The sequence below is a fragment of the Phyllopteryx taeniolatus genome, chromosome 1 (assembly GCF_024500385.1).
Source record: "Phyllopteryx taeniolatus isolate TA_2022b chromosome 1, UOR_Ptae_1.2, whole genome shotgun sequence".
NCBI lineage: Eukaryota > Metazoa > Chordata > Actinopteri > Syngnathiformes > Syngnathidae > Phyllopteryx > Phyllopteryx taeniolatus.
Genome location: NC_084502.1, coordinates 15,539,266 through 15,556,944, shown reverse-complemented (window position 1 = coordinate 15,556,944; position 17,679 = coordinate 15,539,266). Strand labels below are relative to the sequence as shown.

Genomic DNA, 17,679 nt, shown 5'->3' with positions numbered 1-17,679 from the left:
CCCTGTTGCAGTCCCACCTCCACCTTAAATTTGTCTGTCACACCTACAGCACACCTCACCGCTGTTCTGCTGCCCTCGTACATGTCCTGTATTATTCTAACATACTTCTCTGCCACTCCAGACTTCCGCATGCAGTACCACAGTTCCTCTCTGGGTACTCTGTCATAGGCTTTCTCTCAATCCACAAAGACACAATGTAGCTCCTTCTGAACTTCTCTGTACTTTTCCATCAACATCCTCAAGGCAAATAATGCATCCGTGGTACTCTTTCTAGGCATGAAACCATACTGTTGTAGTATATATGGCTGTTGGGGAAAAAAAAAAAAAAACGCAATTAAAGTGTTAACGGGTCGGAGGATAACGTTTGCGTTATTGTTTGTTCCCCGGGGTCCGTTTCCAGTGAAATGGGAGGATGTGGTAACTAAGGATGTTTAGTTAGCATCGAAATGGGGCACCACGTCATTGATTAGCTAACAGCAGGGCAAAATGACGAAAAACCTCATGGATGAATCTTTTCTGAAAGGGTTGCCACAGTTATGTAAAATTAGTCCTCGATTGCGGAGGTCAACATCCTTGAGTCAAACACATACAGTACACAATAGAATGCTTGATATGTTGAACATTTATTGTGAAACTACAGGAAGCATGGGGACAATGCAAAGGGCGTTAACTACATAATAAATGACAAGAGTAACAACAGCGGAATATATAGTGAATGGCTTAACTCGTGAGATGAGCGTGAATGAATTGCTGTGTGTTGAGAGAGAATAAAGTTGGGACCCGTGAGATCATTAAATCCACCCTAGCTACTATGCACCAATTTGTACTTATTCTGGTAGTTGCCACAATGTTTGCTCAGTATTAATGGATCACGTGGTTACCGACTCGGAGTCGTTCTTTCTCGGTCGTCTCAGGCGGGAACCAGGCAGTTGAAGAGTCGAGAACAAGAGGAAGAAAAGGAAGAAAAACGAGAAAGGGCCCAAAAATAAAATTGGCGGTTACGGTTATTGGGGAGTTGCGCTCGTAACTTTCCTGCCGTTGGCCGTGTTGGTGGGTCACGCTTTTACACTTGGTTGCGAGGCTAACTTGCGGGAACACTAGAGATTTCTCTCAGTAGCCTGGCAAGCCAGAAGGCTGGGAAAACAAGAGCTGCACCCCAGGCTTAACGGCGAACTGAACCTTTCTCGTGGTCCTGGGGAAACCACGTGGAGACAAAAAGGGCGAATGGACGGCTGGAGCCGAGAGGGGTCGGGTAGGGCGAAAGCGCTGGAGCAGAGCCAGGAATCGAGAGCGCCAGACAAAGAGAAGGGTCTGCCTTTATACCTCTGGATCACTGGGCGAAAGAGATCACGCCTCCGTCTCAGATTTCTTCTCTAAGTTTCTTGAGTATTCGGACGCGCCCTAATCACGAGCGGACTCCGCTTTCTATTCAAAACGTTTCCCCACTTTGAAACTGTCTCAAGCAGGGATTAATATGAGAATGAACTTGTTTCAGTCTGGGTTATGGCAGATCAAATAATACTGTTCAACACAACACTATTTCATCTGTTTTGCGTCGCAGTATCTCATATATTCTATGCTTGTAACCCTGTGGCACAGTTCTCATGAACAGACTTATCACAAACTTGCAGAATCAACATATTAATAACACAGAAATCAAGGCGTACATTCAAGGTACTCATACAGAATGGTACACGTTTGTACAGGTGTGAGATTTCCTTAATTGTTTATTCTCGATATATATATGATATAGGGTCACAAGGAGTCCATCTTGCAGCGTTTTGGGTCACTACTGATGGATGTCCGTGTTCCGTAAATGAGGAGTGACCACTCGCGCTGAGTAGTTGGTTAGAAACATTAAGAAACAGTAAAACTGTTTGGTTAAAAATGGATCACTGTAATGCTTCGGTGCCAAAGGAACTGGTCAGCCACAAAGGACAGGGCATGCAGACGCATGTCCTCCTCTTAGAGCCTTTTAACACCGCACTTGACAGTGCGTTTGACGCCCGTGACTTTCCCATTCATTGTGTATGTACTGAGGAGGTGACAGCGCGTTTTGCCATCTCACGTAGCGGGGCGACAATATAGAAGGCGGCTGACGCTCCGCAGAGCGACTTTATATAGAAAGAAGTTCAATTTAGAGAGCAACGTCGCAGCGACGTCAGAATGGTCCTCCAATGGGAGAGGGGCTGGCCGAGTGATTTCCGTGTGCTTTTTTTGGCATACTTGTACTCGGGAAACGAACACGCCTAAACTCTCAGTGGTCCCAACAAGCCATTACTATGGTGTGCACTAATTTCCTTCTCAAGCTCGTCTCCTCCTCCTCCTCCTTATATTGAGCAATGCTTGGACTTTCTTTTGCAAAAAAGACATACAGCTTGCCGAAGTTGCCAAGGTACACTCCACTTCTCCATCAGGAAAACTTTCCTGTTACTTCCTGTTAGGCGTCTATGTCAGCACTTCCAAATTTGGGCATATTGCACCGGACGCGCGGTCGTTTCACATTAACCAAGTGCGGTGTGAAAAGGCCCTAATACTGCTTGGTCAGCGTGTTTGTTTGTTTGGGAAGATAATGTAACCACGGTCATTTGCTTTTGTGAAATATTAACGGCTTTTTGTCTGGTCTGGGGATCAGCATGAGCGCAGACTTTGATGTGGCGACATGCTGGTGATGTGTACCATTATTTTACGATATTACAGCCTAATAAATTGGCAATTGTCTAGGATATTAAATTAACAATTAAACATTACTTTGGGATGGTGTTGTTGATGTTGGTGCACAGCAGTATATGATACCATAATTTCTCGTGTATATTGCGCATGTATAATACGCACCCCCAAAGTTGACCTCAAAATTTTCCTTCTTCCCATGTATAATACATTTTTACAGTGCATGATTTTGCTTCTACCCATATGATCCAAACATAAAGTATTATCCATCCATCCATCCATTTTCTGAACCGCTTCTCCTCACTAGGGTCGCGGGCGTGCTGGAGCCTATCCCAGCTGTCATCGGGCAGGAGGCGGGGTACACCCTGAACTGGTTGCCAGCCAATCGCAGGGCACATAGGAACAAACAACCATTCGCACTCACAGTCATGCCTACGGGCAATTTAGAGTCCCCAATTCATGCATGTTTTTGGGATGTGGGAGGAAACCGGAGTACCCGGAGAAAACCCACGCAGGCACGGGGAGAACATGCAAACTCCACACAGGCGGGGACGGGGATTGAACCCCGCACCTCAGAACTGTGAGGCTGACGCTCTAACCAGTCGGCCACCGTGCCGCCATAAAGTATTATCTGTATATTATTTTTTTCAAAGAATTATTCTGAAGTTAATGACTTTATTTGACCACCTAATACATGCATACTAAAATTCACAGCCCTACTTTTATTAAGTAAATGAGAAAACACATAATTGTGCTCATATGTTTGATTACCCAGGCAGAATTTGTAAGATGTGTACAATACTTTAAAGAAAACATGAAACATATTTAATTAGTTTTTAATGGGATTCAAATTAAACTGTCAAGCATTTCAGAAAAGCATTATCATTTAAAAAAAAACATAACCATAAAGAAATTAATGATGGTTGTTGTTCAGTCATCAGTCGTATTAAAAAAAATAAAATAAAAATGGTTCACAAATTCTGCCTTGGTATGTAAACTTATGAGCACAACTGTACATATATGCAGCCATATGTACCTCCTGTCATTTTGGAATGAAAGTGTAGTCTGCACCTTTTTCATAACCTCTAGGTGGCGTGTCATATTGGAATGAAAGTGTAGAGCTTTTTCATAACCTCTAGATGGCGGCATACATTCATAAAATGTGAAATTTATTTTTATTTTCCCCTATACCTATGTATAATGCACACTATTGACTTTTGACAATTGTTTTAGGGAAAAAAGTGCTTTATACACGAGAAATAACGGTAGCCCTATGTGGTAAATGCCAATTTGAGTGATGTAGTATTTGGTAACTCATACAAGATGCCGTTTTTTTTTCCCCCTGAAAAGTGATTTTGGAGATGAGAGGATTCCGGCTGACTGCGATGATGTGTATTACGTGAACATTATTTAAGAAACATTTATCATAAATGTAAGTAGAAGTTAACCATTCTGTTAAAACAATGAAGCTATTCCCAATCCCGACTGACACATGGTAACCATTAATAGGTGAATATTATACAGTCCGCTAACTGTATTTTGAACATCCAGGCACATCAAAGAAGTGGTGTCGCTTCAGGCCCAGCAGAACCGAGAGCTGCAAGAACTGTACCGACAGCTACGTTCCCAAAAAGACCAAAGGCAAAGTCTTCCTGTTTGCTTGTATCAGAGCCCCGCTCTTCCCACAGTGCCGCCGCTCCTCTCTCCTCGTAGGCCCAGGCCAGCCAAAATCAAACTCCGGCCCCGACCTCACTCTCATATGGATAACAATGGAGTCACACATGCTGGTTGGTAATCGTAGTCCAGATTCCTCTTGGTTTTAACTGTGTAGTTATTTATTGTACTCCTTGTCCAGGATTTCAACAGACGAGCAGTTTTTCTGGTGCTGAACAGTGTGGAGTGCCTCCTCATTGCAGCTCAGAGCATCACTCCTCACTCCCTGCCAAAAGAGGTACGATACAGTTATAGGGACCAGTATATCCAAACGTTTGTCATAGCAATGCTTTTATAGTGAATTAAGGAAGTTGAATATCCGGGCTCCTTATGACAGGTTGCTGTCATATTGCTATTGAGGAAAACATTGCTGTGTAGGCTGTAAGGTTCTATGCTGTCTCGATGTAAAATTGTAGTCATCTATGTTATCCTAGAAAGTTGATTCAAAGGCAAGTCATGTGTCTGGCTTAATTCTGAACACAGTCCAGTTATAACAGGGTGTGCACACTTGTGCAACCACGTTATTTCCGTATTTTTTCTTTCCCTCTTGGATAGAATTTTTTGTAGTTGAGTTGTAAAGCGGTGGCATGGTGGACGACTGGTTAGAGCGTCTGCCTCACAGTTCTGAGGACCTGGGTTCAATCCCCGGCCCCGCCTGCGTGGAGTTTGCATGTTCTCCCCGTGCCTGCGTGGGTTTTCTCTGGGTACTCCGGTTTCCTCCCACATCCCAAAAACATGCATGGTAGGTTAATTGAAGACTCTAAATTGCCCGTAGGTGTGAATGTGTGTGCGGATGGTTGTTTGTTTGTATGTGACCTGCGATTGGCTGGCAACCAGTTCAGGTTGTCCCCCGCCTCCTGCCCGAAGATAGCTGAGATAGGCTCCAGCACTCCCGTGACCCTTGTGAGGAGAAGCGGCTCAGAAAATGGATGGATGGATGGAGTTGTAAAGCTAAAAAACTTGACATATGAACAGGGCTGTTTAAACTTTTATATCCACTGTATGTATCAACAGATTTGGGCTCTGACATCTTTGATCCAAACTCAATGTGTTTCAAAGTTGTTTGGAGGAAAATAGCTTTTTTTGTCAAACAAAAAAAAAACAGCAAAGAGAGATGCTGTTTACTGCCAAAACACCTTGCTTTTTCCAAGACCAGTATGTGGTGGCTCATATTCCATACTTTGTGACATTACATTGGCTTCCTACAGCAGGGGTGGCCAACCAGTCAGAGGCTAAGAGCCTCAATTTTTACTGTGTTACTGCAAAGAGGCCCAGACAGGGTGCGATCAGAGATTTCCAGTAATCCTTTGTTGGGGTTGGGGGCCGGGAGTGGCGGGGGTCAGCCAGGGGCCCAGGACAATTGTACCATTTTTTTCCCCCGTTCGACACCCCTGGGCATACATAAACAGCTCCCATCTCATCCACTCACTCACTCGCTCTCTTACACATGGAGACCTTTGATCTGCCAGATTTACTGTAAATGTCACACATTAACATGATAGTGACAAAATGACAAAATTGGACTCCCGCAGAACTGAGACCACAGGTCAGTTATGACTCATTTTCAGCAATGAACACTGTGTGCACTGTCTCACAAACAAACTCGCTTCAAACAAAACAAAAATATAGTACTTTACAATAGCTTTATTTCTCTCGCCATGCATGTTGTTCAGTGGGAGTTCTGGCATTCCTTGCTCTCAGCAATCCTTTTTAGGTTTATTGTCAGTTGTTGCCACTCAAAGCAATTTCTTCATGGGTGTCTATTCCGATTTGGTGTATACCATAGGTGTGGACTCAAGTCACGACTTGGACTCGAGTCATGAATTTGATGACTTTAGACTGAACTTGAACCGCAATCGTGACTTCACTCGGACTCGAGCTAATTGACTTGAAAATACTTGCCTTTTTAACCAAAGTATTGAAATACAAACATCCTGCAATTCTCTCTCAATAGCTCAACATCTAGCCATCCATTATCTGAGCCGCTTCTCCTCACTAGGGTCGCGGGAGTGCTGGAGTCTATCCCAGCTATCTTCGGGCAGGAGGCGGGGTACACCCTGAACTGGTTGTCAGCCAATCGCAGGGCACACATAAACAAACAACCATTCGCACTCACTTTCACACCTACGGGCAATTTAGAGGCTTCAATCAACCTACCACGCATGTTTTTGGGATGTGGGAGGAAACCGGAGGGCCCGGAGAAAACCCACGCAGGCACGGGGAGAACATGCAAACTCCACACAGGCGAGGCCGGGGATTGAACCCAAGTCCTCAGAACTGTGAGGCAGACGCTCTAACCAGTTGTTCACCATGCCGCCAGTATATAATATTTCAATTAAATATATAACTATTATATATCTCAAAATATATTATTAATCTGTTGTTAAAATGACTCGAAAGGACTCGAAACTCAAAGTGTAGGACGTGCGACTTGACTCAGGACTTGTCTGTCTCGACTTGGGACTTGACCCGAGACTGGAGGGTATATACTTCAGACTTACTTGTGACTTGCAAAGCAATGACTTTGTCCCCCCTTTAGTATATATATGCACACATTGTTGTAAACGTCACGCCATTTATAAAGCTGGATGTCCGTCGTTTATTTAGCACAGTAGTTTGCTTGCGTAAACGATGACGTCACCGCGTATTTACGTCAAGAAAGGGCACGAGCAGACAGAGCGCATCCCGACACATTCGGACTCGCGGTTTACATGATGAAAATTTGCTTCTGTTCAATTTGCGAAAAGGATTTCACCCATGTGAAACCAAGTGAAATTCCATCTGGATTCGGTCTGTTAATTCCAATGTAGGTGTTTATATGGCATGTTTTCCATCCATCCATCCATTTTCTGAGCCGCTTCTCCTCACTAGGGTCGCGGGCGTACTGGAGCCTATCCCAGCTATCATCGGGCAGGAGGCGGGGGGGGTACACCCTGAACTGGTTGCCAGCCAATCGCAGGGCACATACAAACAAACAACTATTCGCACTCACATTCACACCTACGGGCAATTTAGAGTCTCCAATTCATGCATGTTTTGGGGATGTGGGAGGAAACCGGAGTGAAAACCCATACAGGCACGGGGAGAACATGCAAACTGCAGGAGTGCTGTCTACAGCTAAACGTTTCTAAAACTGTAGGCATGTATTTCACTAAAACAAATAGAGCATCACCTGACCCCAACATACTTGTTAATGGAGAAAAAATGCAAATTGTCAGCCAATACAAATATCTTGGGTTAATAATAGATTCACAGCTTTCCTTTATAGCCCATATTGACAAATTGTGTAAAAATATCAAATTAAACCTCGCAAATTTTCGTGCAATTCGAACAGGAAATGTCAACTGAAGCCGCAAAAATTAAAATTGAATTACATTCAATGATTCTTAGTCACTTTAACTATTGCATAACCAGTTGATTCCAGGCTGGTCAGAATGCAAAAAAACCATTGGAAGTTTTGTACGGACAAGTAATTAAAGTGATGGATAAAAAACCAAGACCAACCAACCACTGTGCAATTTAAAAAAAATACAGTCTTTTAAACTGGGACAGTCTTCACATATTTGCAGATTTAAATTTGATTTATAAAGTACTGCATGATTTGGCTCCAGCTCCTCAGAAACAGCTCTGAGCGTGTCACTCGAGGCTCTGTCAGAGGTGACTGTCTCATTCCTCTGCGCAGGAGCACTTTCAGTAAGTCAGCCTGGTCAGTGAGGAGCGCTGGTGAGTGGAACTCAGTACCTGAGGAGGTTAAACTGCTTACAACATACAAGGCCTTCACAAAAAAACTGAAAATGTGGCTACTTAACACCTATAGCTGCCAACACTAAAAGACAAGTATGTTATGATGTTGTTGTTTTTTTGTTATGATGAAATGATTTGTGGTTTTATTCTCTCTTAATAGTATAGTAAGTCTTTGATTATGTATCCTGTATTATATTGTCTTGTAGATGTATTTTACTGGTTTTTTACATCATGGCCTGGGGACTACATGAAAACTAGCCTTCTGGCTAATTCTGGCTTTTTTAACCATGTTTATTTCATGTGTTTTATGAAATTGCATTGTCCCCTTTCAAATAAACTGATTTTAAAAAAAAAAGAAAAAGATACCTGAAAAACTTATTCACAGTTTTAAAGTATTTGGACTTTATTATTTATTTATTTATTTATTTGACTTCCCACCACTGCTTAAAACTGCCAGTCCTCCATGTTCACATGGATATTTGAATTCATCAGCCGTCAATGGCAGTGAATCAGTTTTAAAAGGCAGTTGTGAAACCCAAATATGCAGTGTATCTAGGTGACGTGTTCATAGCAGAGAACACAGCTGATTGTATCCATGTGCCATTTGTTGTGCAGATCAAAGCCCTGCCAGGAACAGCACCTTCACAGATGAACTGCACAAGTTGGTTGATAATTGGACAAAGGAAGGCGTGGGCCAGAGCATACCCAAGCCTTCTCTCAATCAGATCAAACACATTCAGCAGGTGCAGGAGTTGGGAGGCTGGTCCCAGCCAACTGAGGTACAATCAACACACACACGCACACACAAAGATTAGTACATAAATATAAAAGGTTCCATATTTTGCCAAACCAACTTCTTCTAGTATTTGGGATGTAATATTGTCTCTGCGGTGCATCAGTAAACATGTAAAATATGAATTAAAATCGTCCACACATTCCTGAGTTCTAGACGTTTTTCTACCGAGAGGCCTTAAATCAGCTCATTGGAAATCACTAGCGTAGATTTCCGCCTACCGCTCCACTCCCGAGCCAGCGCTGTCAACATAACAAACAAAAGCAGGTCTTCTACACGGAGGCAACCAATACGAGGAAAGGAGGCGGCCTGAGCCAAATATGGACAAAGCAGATACAAAATTGGGTCAAACAGAAGTAGCTGTCAGAGGAGTATTTTATGGACACTCGTTTGACAAACCCACGGTGTTTTGTTAAATGAAATTGGCCCTTTTATACCAAGTCCATATTAGAGAGTCACTCTATGGAGGTCTATATAGCCAAAATATGGGACCTTTTATAATTGATCTGTACTCTTAATTGGAAAAATTCTCTTTGAGGACACCGTTTACATACAAATGTATTTTTAAAATCAACCTATTCTTTCAGTCTCATGATAAATATGCCAAATATGAGCCTTTAAAAAATTGATTTTTTAAAACAAGAAGACAATGCTATGTAAATTTATACATATTCGACAATTAATGTTTATAAAGGTTTATTACCGCCAGTAGTTCATCATTTATTTAAAGATTAATTATTAGACTACTTGTTGCCTGCTTATACTTGTATGGCAATTAATAATGTTAAAATGTTACTTAAAACATCTCCTGTACAGTTTTATGGTGGTCACATCTGGAGCTAATAATCCTTCAATACATTTTCTGTCGCTTACCCTAATGAGGTTAATGGGTGAGCTGGAGCCTATCCCAGCTGACTTTTGGTGAGAGGCGGGGTGCACCTTGGATTGGTTGTCAGCCAATTGCAGGGCATATACTGTATATAGACAAACAAGCATTCCTAAGCATTCCTTCAGTTAACCTAACATGCATGTTTTCAGAATGTGCAAGGAAGCCAAAGCACCCAGAAAAGCGCCCACTTAAGCACAGTGATGTTGCTTTGAACGCCATTCACTGAATGGATTGTAGTGGAACTTAGAGGTGCCACTATAAAGAGTGCGTCACGCTAAAAATAATGATTCAGTCCAACATAATAAGGATGCTTGGTTTGTCACACGAGCAAGAGAGCAAACTGTAGGAATGTTACCTTAAGTTGTACCACTCTTTCCCGTACAGGCGGCTCCACCAGGTTGGTTTCCATTGGTCCCTATGAACCCGCAGGCACCCCCAGTTGCTACAAGCTTGTCCGTGGCAGCCCCTCCCCAGAACACAGGAGGGGAGGGCCTGTCCATCTCTCCCGGGCCTCAGCCCCAAGCGCACAAGGTCCAAGTGCCAGAGATGCAGCCCTGTTTACACCTCCCGGTGTGCAAGCAAGTACAGCAACAGCCCCGGGTGCAAGCCCCCATACGGCCGCAGTCTCTAGCGCAGACACCGGCCGTCGTCCGGCTGCCTGGCTCGTTTCCTCAAAGCCGACCCCCACTGCCTTCCCTCGCCGCCGCGTCTCAGACGGCCACAGCCATGTCTGTGCTCCCCGGCGGTGGTCCCTCCACACCCACGGATAGCAGCTTTGCCAGTGGGGCGGCATTTTGCTCTTGTTCCTCCTCATCTTCAACCTGCTGCTCCTCCTCCTCCTGTTTGAAAGCTGCTGTACCTTCCAGTGCCAAAAATCACCCAACAGACACCCCCGTCTCCACGCTTCTTCTGGGACAGAAATGAAACTAAGGTTGGTGTAGTTGTGAAAAAAGGTGCCAGAAAAGAGTAAATGAGTTGGAGCAGGAAGTGGCGCAGATCCATTTGGAGTATTAGGCTGGATTTACACCACAGTATTGATAGGGACCAAGGTCTGTTGCAAATAGCTTTAAAAAAAACGAGGAATTGATGCCCCCTCACCCTAATTTGTTTTTATAATTGCCTATGTTAATAGTTTGTTCCATAAATATACTACAAACTATGATCCTGGAACACTTAAATATCATATTAAACTCCTCTTAAAACATTACTTGATTTGATTTACAACTTGTAAAATATATGCACAGGAAGCGCGCATGGACATGCGGCGAAGACTCTTCATAACTTGAACAAACAACCCAGGCAAAACTTCCTTGCCGACATACAAAATCTTAGTCTCTCTGTTGAGATGCATCACTTCAACATACTTCCTTGACACCAATTACTGCTTTCCTTTTAGCCAGGTCTTTGGTGCTGTCTTGTGGCATCTTTGAGCAAAATTAAACTAAAATAGCCGTTTTTCACCGATTAGCTAAGGATCGGTTCCAGAGGAAAGATTTGATTTAGAAAAAAATGCACCCTAAGTGTGTATGTATGTACTGTGCATGCACATATGGCAAAACTCTAACTTCATTTAGAAACCTAGGTTGAACTTAGCTCCTCCCTGACATACAAAGCCTGTCTCTCAGTTGAGATGTACTACGAGTTCTTTCACACCAATTACTGTACTACTTTCCGATTTAGAAAGGGCTCTGTCGGCATCTTAAGGCATTTCAGGAAGAACACAAAACCCAGAATTAGGCCTCTTCCAAATGTGGCTAAAAAGCAGATATGAATGGGATATCTGCCAATGTGACTGCAGCGTAAACAGAAAGATCAAATCTACCCCTATGTGAAAATGATGTCATCGCAAATATAATCACAACAATAAACTACGGCAAAAACATAGACCATTAAATATGGTGTTAATATGCTACATTTGAGGTAACGCATACTAAGGAAAATAATTGCCGACAGCGACCAGTTGAGTCGTGCGGCGGTGACCTCCATTTAAACCAATGGGAGGAGGAATCAATCCAAGGCAACCAAACACGATGTAACATTTAATATTTGTGTTACTTTATTATTGTTTACTAGTTTCCCTAGGTGGAATTTATAAAATTGCATATTGGCACTACATTGAAAATGGCCACTTAGACCTTCAATGTAAATCCAGTCTTGGATCAGCATGCGAATGAGAAGTTTGAACTGCAAGGGATAATGACACAATGGGGCGTGAATCTGAGAGATGAGAGGCTCTATAGTATGTACAGATTGCAGGTGACATTGAACGCAGCACCTGAGCTTTGTGAATCTTTGTGGGTCTTGTTTTTTCATGTGCGTGTGTGTGTGTGTGTTTGTCTACAGACTGTAACAGAGAATTTGCAACATATCCCTGACCAAACATTTACTGATCAAAAGGTCACCCTCGCATCTCCCGAAACAGACAAAATATATGTTGGTTATATGTTTTGTTTCCATATGTCAATGCTTGCAGTGAAAGGACGATCAATTTTAAAAGTGCAATTAGTAATGATCATGAAAATTGATCAGCATGTATTGTAATAATTTGTCTGTATGTTATAAAATATTTTTGTATAAGCAAAGTGATGAAACTCGTTGGGGATCTTTTCAAACGGTTGGCTTCAAGCACAAACTGCTTCAGTGGACCATGTAAAAAAAAAAAAAAAATAGCTGGTTTCGGAATGGGCTTTATTTCAAGATGGATAACTCAGATTTACCAAAAGCAACAATGAAGGATTTCTGCTGTGTGGCTCATTAATCCTAGTGCCAATCTATTAGCAAATAGACCTTAAATTTATTACACAGAAATAATACCACCCCAGTAATGAATCATGTTCCTTTAAGTGCTAATTACTGCCTTTGTATGTACAATTGTTATGTTAATGTGTGACATCTTGGCTTTGTTTTATCACAGTTTGGGAAAACATCATGATAGCTCACCCGTACACCCGTGCCATGAGTAATGCAATAAATCAAACAATGAGCTGACTAGACAGTGTAATAGTAAGAAATGAATCTGCATGCACTGACCAATTCTCCTGCACTGATGCATTGCAGCTAGCCATTTTTATCAAAAGGCTTACTTAAATGTATCTAACGTAACTATTTACACTTATTATCTAAAACACATCCAGACTCAAGCTATTTTCAACACTTTAAATTGGTTAATAATGGGTTAAAATAGAAAACAGCGTGGATATAGACAAGTAGTATCAATTTGTGAGGAAATGTGACATTCTGGGATTTCCGCCCGACAGCGACGATGTTGAGTTTGTGTTGTAGGTTTGGTCAGTCTTCTCACGCAGTTAATTGAGATATAACCACAATATGAGAAACAGCTTTTAGTATGATTCATACAACCACGAATATAGGAAATAATTATCTGAGCCCTCACTGATTTTGTAAGTTTACCCACTGGCAAAGACATGAGCGGTCTATAATGGTTTATTTTAAGAGCGAGAGATAGAATATCTAAAAGAAATCCATAAAATCACAAGAGTGAAATTTGTATTTGATCCCCTACCAACAATAAAGAATTAGACTTAGAAGAAGACTAGTTCTCTCACTATAAGAAAGTACTCCTAATCTAAACTTGTTAGCTGTATGAAAGACACCTGTCTCAACCTGTTGCTTGTATGCAGACATCTGTCCACAGAATCAATCAATCAGACACCAATCATTGGCAAGACCAAAGAAGTTTCCAAGGACATCAGGGACAAGATTGTAGACCTGCAAAAGGCTGGAATGGCCTACAAGACCATTGGCAAGAGGGAGGGTGAGAAGGAGACAACCGTTGGTGCGATAATTAGTCTCCCTTGATCTGGGGTTCCTCGCAAAATTTCACCTTGTGGGGTATCAATGATCATGAGAAAGTTTAGGCGTTAGCCCAGAACTCCATGGGAGGAGCTTGTTCAAGGCAGCTGGGACCACAGATATCAAAAAAAATATTGGTAACACACTATGTCATAATGGATTAAAATCCTACAGTGCCTGTAAGGTTCCCCTGCTCAAGAAGACACATGTACAGGCCCATCTGAGGTTTGCCCATGAACACCTGAATGATTCGGAGAATGATTGGGAGAAGGTGATGTGGTCAGATGAGAAAAAATATCGAACTCTTTGGAATCAATTCGACTCGCCGTGTTTGGAGGAATAGGAATTCAGGCTATGACTACAAGAACGCCATCGCCACCATCAAGCATGGAGGTGGGAGCATTATGCTTTGGGGGTGTTTCTCTGGAAAGGGGACAGCTCACCTTCACCCCATCGAGGGAAATATGGATGGAGCCTTGTACCGAGAAATCCTGGGTGACAACCTCCTTCTCTCGGCCAGAAAACTTCAAATGGGTCATGGATCGGTCTTCCAGCACGACGATGACCCAAAGCGCACAGCCAAGGCAACGAAAGAGTGGCTAAAGAAGAAACACATGAAGGTCGTGGAGTGGCCTCTCCAGTCTCTAGACTTAAATCCCATCTGCGGAGGGAGCTGAAACTTCAAGTTGCCAAGGGACAGTTTGGAACCTTCAGGATTTGGAGAGGATCTGCAGAGGAGTGGTTCAAAAATTCCTCCTGAGATGTATGCAAACCTGGTGATCAACTAAAAGAAACGTCTGTCCCCTGTACTTGCCATCAAGGGGTTCTTCACCAAATACCAAGTAATGGTTTGATAGGGGGTCAATTACTTACGTCACTCAATTAATTGAAAAATATTTTGTATTATGTGATTTTCTAGATTTTCGTTTTGATAATCAGAATCGTCTTTATTTGCCAAGTATGTCCAAAAAACACACAAGGAATTTGTCTCCGGTAGTTGGAGCCGCTCTAGTACGACAACAGACAGTCAATTGACAGAGAACACTTTTGAGACATAAAGACATTGAGAAAAACAGTCACTGAGCAATAAAGGGTTGCTAGTTACCTGGTAATGCCGGTACATTATTTTTAATTTATTTTTTGACAATTGTGCAAAAAGATGCAGATTCCTCTAGCACTTAGAGCAGTTCGAATGACTAATATTACAATACTCTGTTGCAGTACCCCTACCATTAAAATGGTAGACTCCATGTCTTTGTCAGTGGGTAAACTTACAATAATTATTTCCTCCACTGGACAATGCATACAGTGGTTCCTTGAAGTTGGACAATACAATTTGCCATTGAGATGCCTATTTGCAATAATACATTCCAGATTCACAACGGTTCTCATCATAAAACTTTGTTTTAAGTGTACTGGCAATGTTTTTGATGTAGCATGTTAGCATTGCGAATTGTGACATAGTATAAAATTACATTATTTACATAACGCACACATAAAACTCTTGACCAAGTGATAAACGTGGCAGCTAATACGTCAGAAGCTATCATAGCAGTCTATACTTTCACTCAGTGGTCCTTCTTTGTTCACAAAAATCTGCTCGATGTTAAGCAAAGGTAAGGAAATGGGAATGAAATTTACCAAAATGAAAGCGGTCACTAAACATCACTTAGCAGGAGCAACATTTGCTCAGTCAGCCGCTACAACTACTGACAATGAAACATGCAAACACTGGACTGAAGTATATGGACACCGCTGCCACAAAGTTTTCTACTTTGAATCTGACTTTACTTACTTTAGGCTTACTTCCTGCATATCTTCTTCTCTTACCGCTGTCATTGTTTTAGAAAGTGTCGCTAAGAGAAACACAGGTTAGTTCTAAGTTGGATTGCATGATATGACGACGTCACGTTTGGTGACTTTTGATATGTGGCTTTCGGGTGAAATTTCAGGATGAAACTTGTGATCTGCTGTTCAACGTTTCAGTACTTTCTACACAACTTGTATACAAGTGGACGTCTTGGAATTTTTTTATGGATAACTCCCATTGTGAATTTTGACATTCAGCTTCTTGTCAGACAAGAGCAACTTGTACAAAGAGTACTGAAACAAAACAAGTTCAACTGTAAAGGTTACACTGCATTTTAAGTTCATCAGGAAATTTCACCCGAAATCCGAATATCCCCGACTTTTTGTGAGGACTGTCGTGTATTTCACCAAGATTTTGGTTACTTAACTTTATGGGTGCTTGAACTTCAAGGAACCACTGTACTGTTAACAGAATACACAATTTTAAACTTGTAAATTTAGAGAGTAGAATTTAGATGTTATGGGTGTACCAAATAAAGTGTCTGGTAAATTGTGAATTTTAAAAGTCTCTCTACAACCTTAAAGCTAATGGGACTCTCCCAGTGCATAAAAAGATATATACAGTAAATTCATCTATTTGTCACAAGCAAAACCTACAGCAGACACTTTTCCTTCCACTTTCGCCGTAACATATCAAATATTGCGGTGGTGTGGCGAAGAGCAGGGTGGAAACAGTCAAACAACTGCTTAGTCATTATGATCTGGGCAACTCTGTCCTGTCAGCCCATCTTGCCTTTTGCATTTTCGAATGTGGAAGTCATGTTTTTCCTATATTTGACTCACATTTCATCACATTCATACCTTGAAATGAGCGTCTCAAAGATTACTCCCCTCATCAATCTATATCTGACCGCAAACTGTCATAAGATGTTCAATGGACAATGCATGTGCTGAATGCACACTGCAAAAGGTTAATAAAAGACAGCTCCAGCCCTGTTATGCAGATATGCTCTGTACTACAGTATACAAGCAGATACAGTACATTACGTTGGATTACATTAGGATTATTCATATTTGCAGTGCTTCTGGACTTTGTCTACTGCATCTGAGGTAAAAGATTCAGAAGATGAAATAGTTGGAGTTCCTTTTGGCATCATTTAAATATACCAGTGATTTTTCTGGGTCCTTTGCTGTCATGTCTGATACTAACTTGTTGACCACAAGCTTGATTATCATGTTTTATGACGTGGAGCGGGCTTTGTGTTACCAAAATCTAAAAATAAAGAAAGAAAGATTATTTTTGTATTTTGAAACAGAGATGTTTGTGATCTAATAAATCAGAACGCTGGTTCTCATACTTGTTTTATGGAACTCGCCTTGTTTTATATATCTCTTTGTGTCCCGAGGCACAAAACATTTGCCAGTGTAATGTCTTTTGACCGTCATTTCAGTTTAAATGCAATTATCGAAAAGCATACATAACAGAACTCTTTGTCACGGGCTTCATTCAACTTCCGAATGGATGCAACAAAAGTCAAGGGAGTCCCTTTAAGGCATGACTGAGAACCAACGATGAAGAAATACATTTGGGAAATCCTAAAACTACAAAGTATGTTCCAAGTGATATTCCCCCTCGACATTGTAACACAATCAACATTTGGTTTTATTTATGTTTTGTAACTAATCCAAATAAACAATGTCCAACATCAGCATTCTTTACTGTGTTTCATGTATTATGTTTCTGTTCCTACTTACACTTACAATAGCATACAGTCTTTTCTCATGTTATTTTTGTACTGTAGGTTTTTCTCAAAATCCTAACTCCATATGCAAATGACAATGCACCCAATGTACACCATTGCTAGTGACTAATGGAAGGAATGAAACTTCTTAATGAACTGTCAATCATAACTACCAAATGTCAAAATAAAAGGAGACAAAAGGATAACGTTGCTTGGTCATTGAATAAAATGGAGATTCAATGTTCCGTAGATGAATGAATCTCAAGTGGGGAAGGTGCACATATTTACAATAACTTGACAACTAAACCCAAATATGGAATAGCTAACTGATTCAAATTTAAAGCAATGCTACAAATTACTACAAATGATAATAACATCTACTCCCACCTCCGGTTGATGGGTACTTGGTCCCTCATTGTTGGGGGAGGGCTGAATTTGTTGATGTGATTGATCGTGACATCACCAAAGATGAAAGAACAAAGGAACTTTTACGCTTGAACATTGGC

At 41.6% G+C, this 17,679-nt stretch overlaps 1 protein-coding gene across 7 annotated transcripts in view; it reads left to right on the top strand.

The window, feature by feature from the left end:
* The window catches only part of wnk3 (WNK lysine deficient protein kinase 3), a 78,588-nt gene extending 61,448 nt beyond the window's left edge, over nt 1-17,140 (top strand). For all 7 annotated transcript variants that reach the window (XM_061775060.1, XM_061775078.1, XM_061775034.1 and 4 more), the window contains 4 exons: nt 4,222-4,457; nt 4,526-4,621; nt 8,743-8,906; nt 10,194-17,140. In XM_061775060.1, the coding sequence (XP_061631044.1) occupies nt 4,222-4,457; nt 4,526-4,621; nt 8,743-8,906; nt 10,194-10,733 (1,036 nt within the window). In that variant the 3' untranslated portion in view covers nt 10,734-17,140. The remainder of the gene's footprint in view (nt 1-4,221; nt 4,458-4,525; nt 4,622-8,742; nt 8,907-10,193) is intronic.
* Nucleotides 17,141-17,679: the final 539 nt, after the last annotated feature.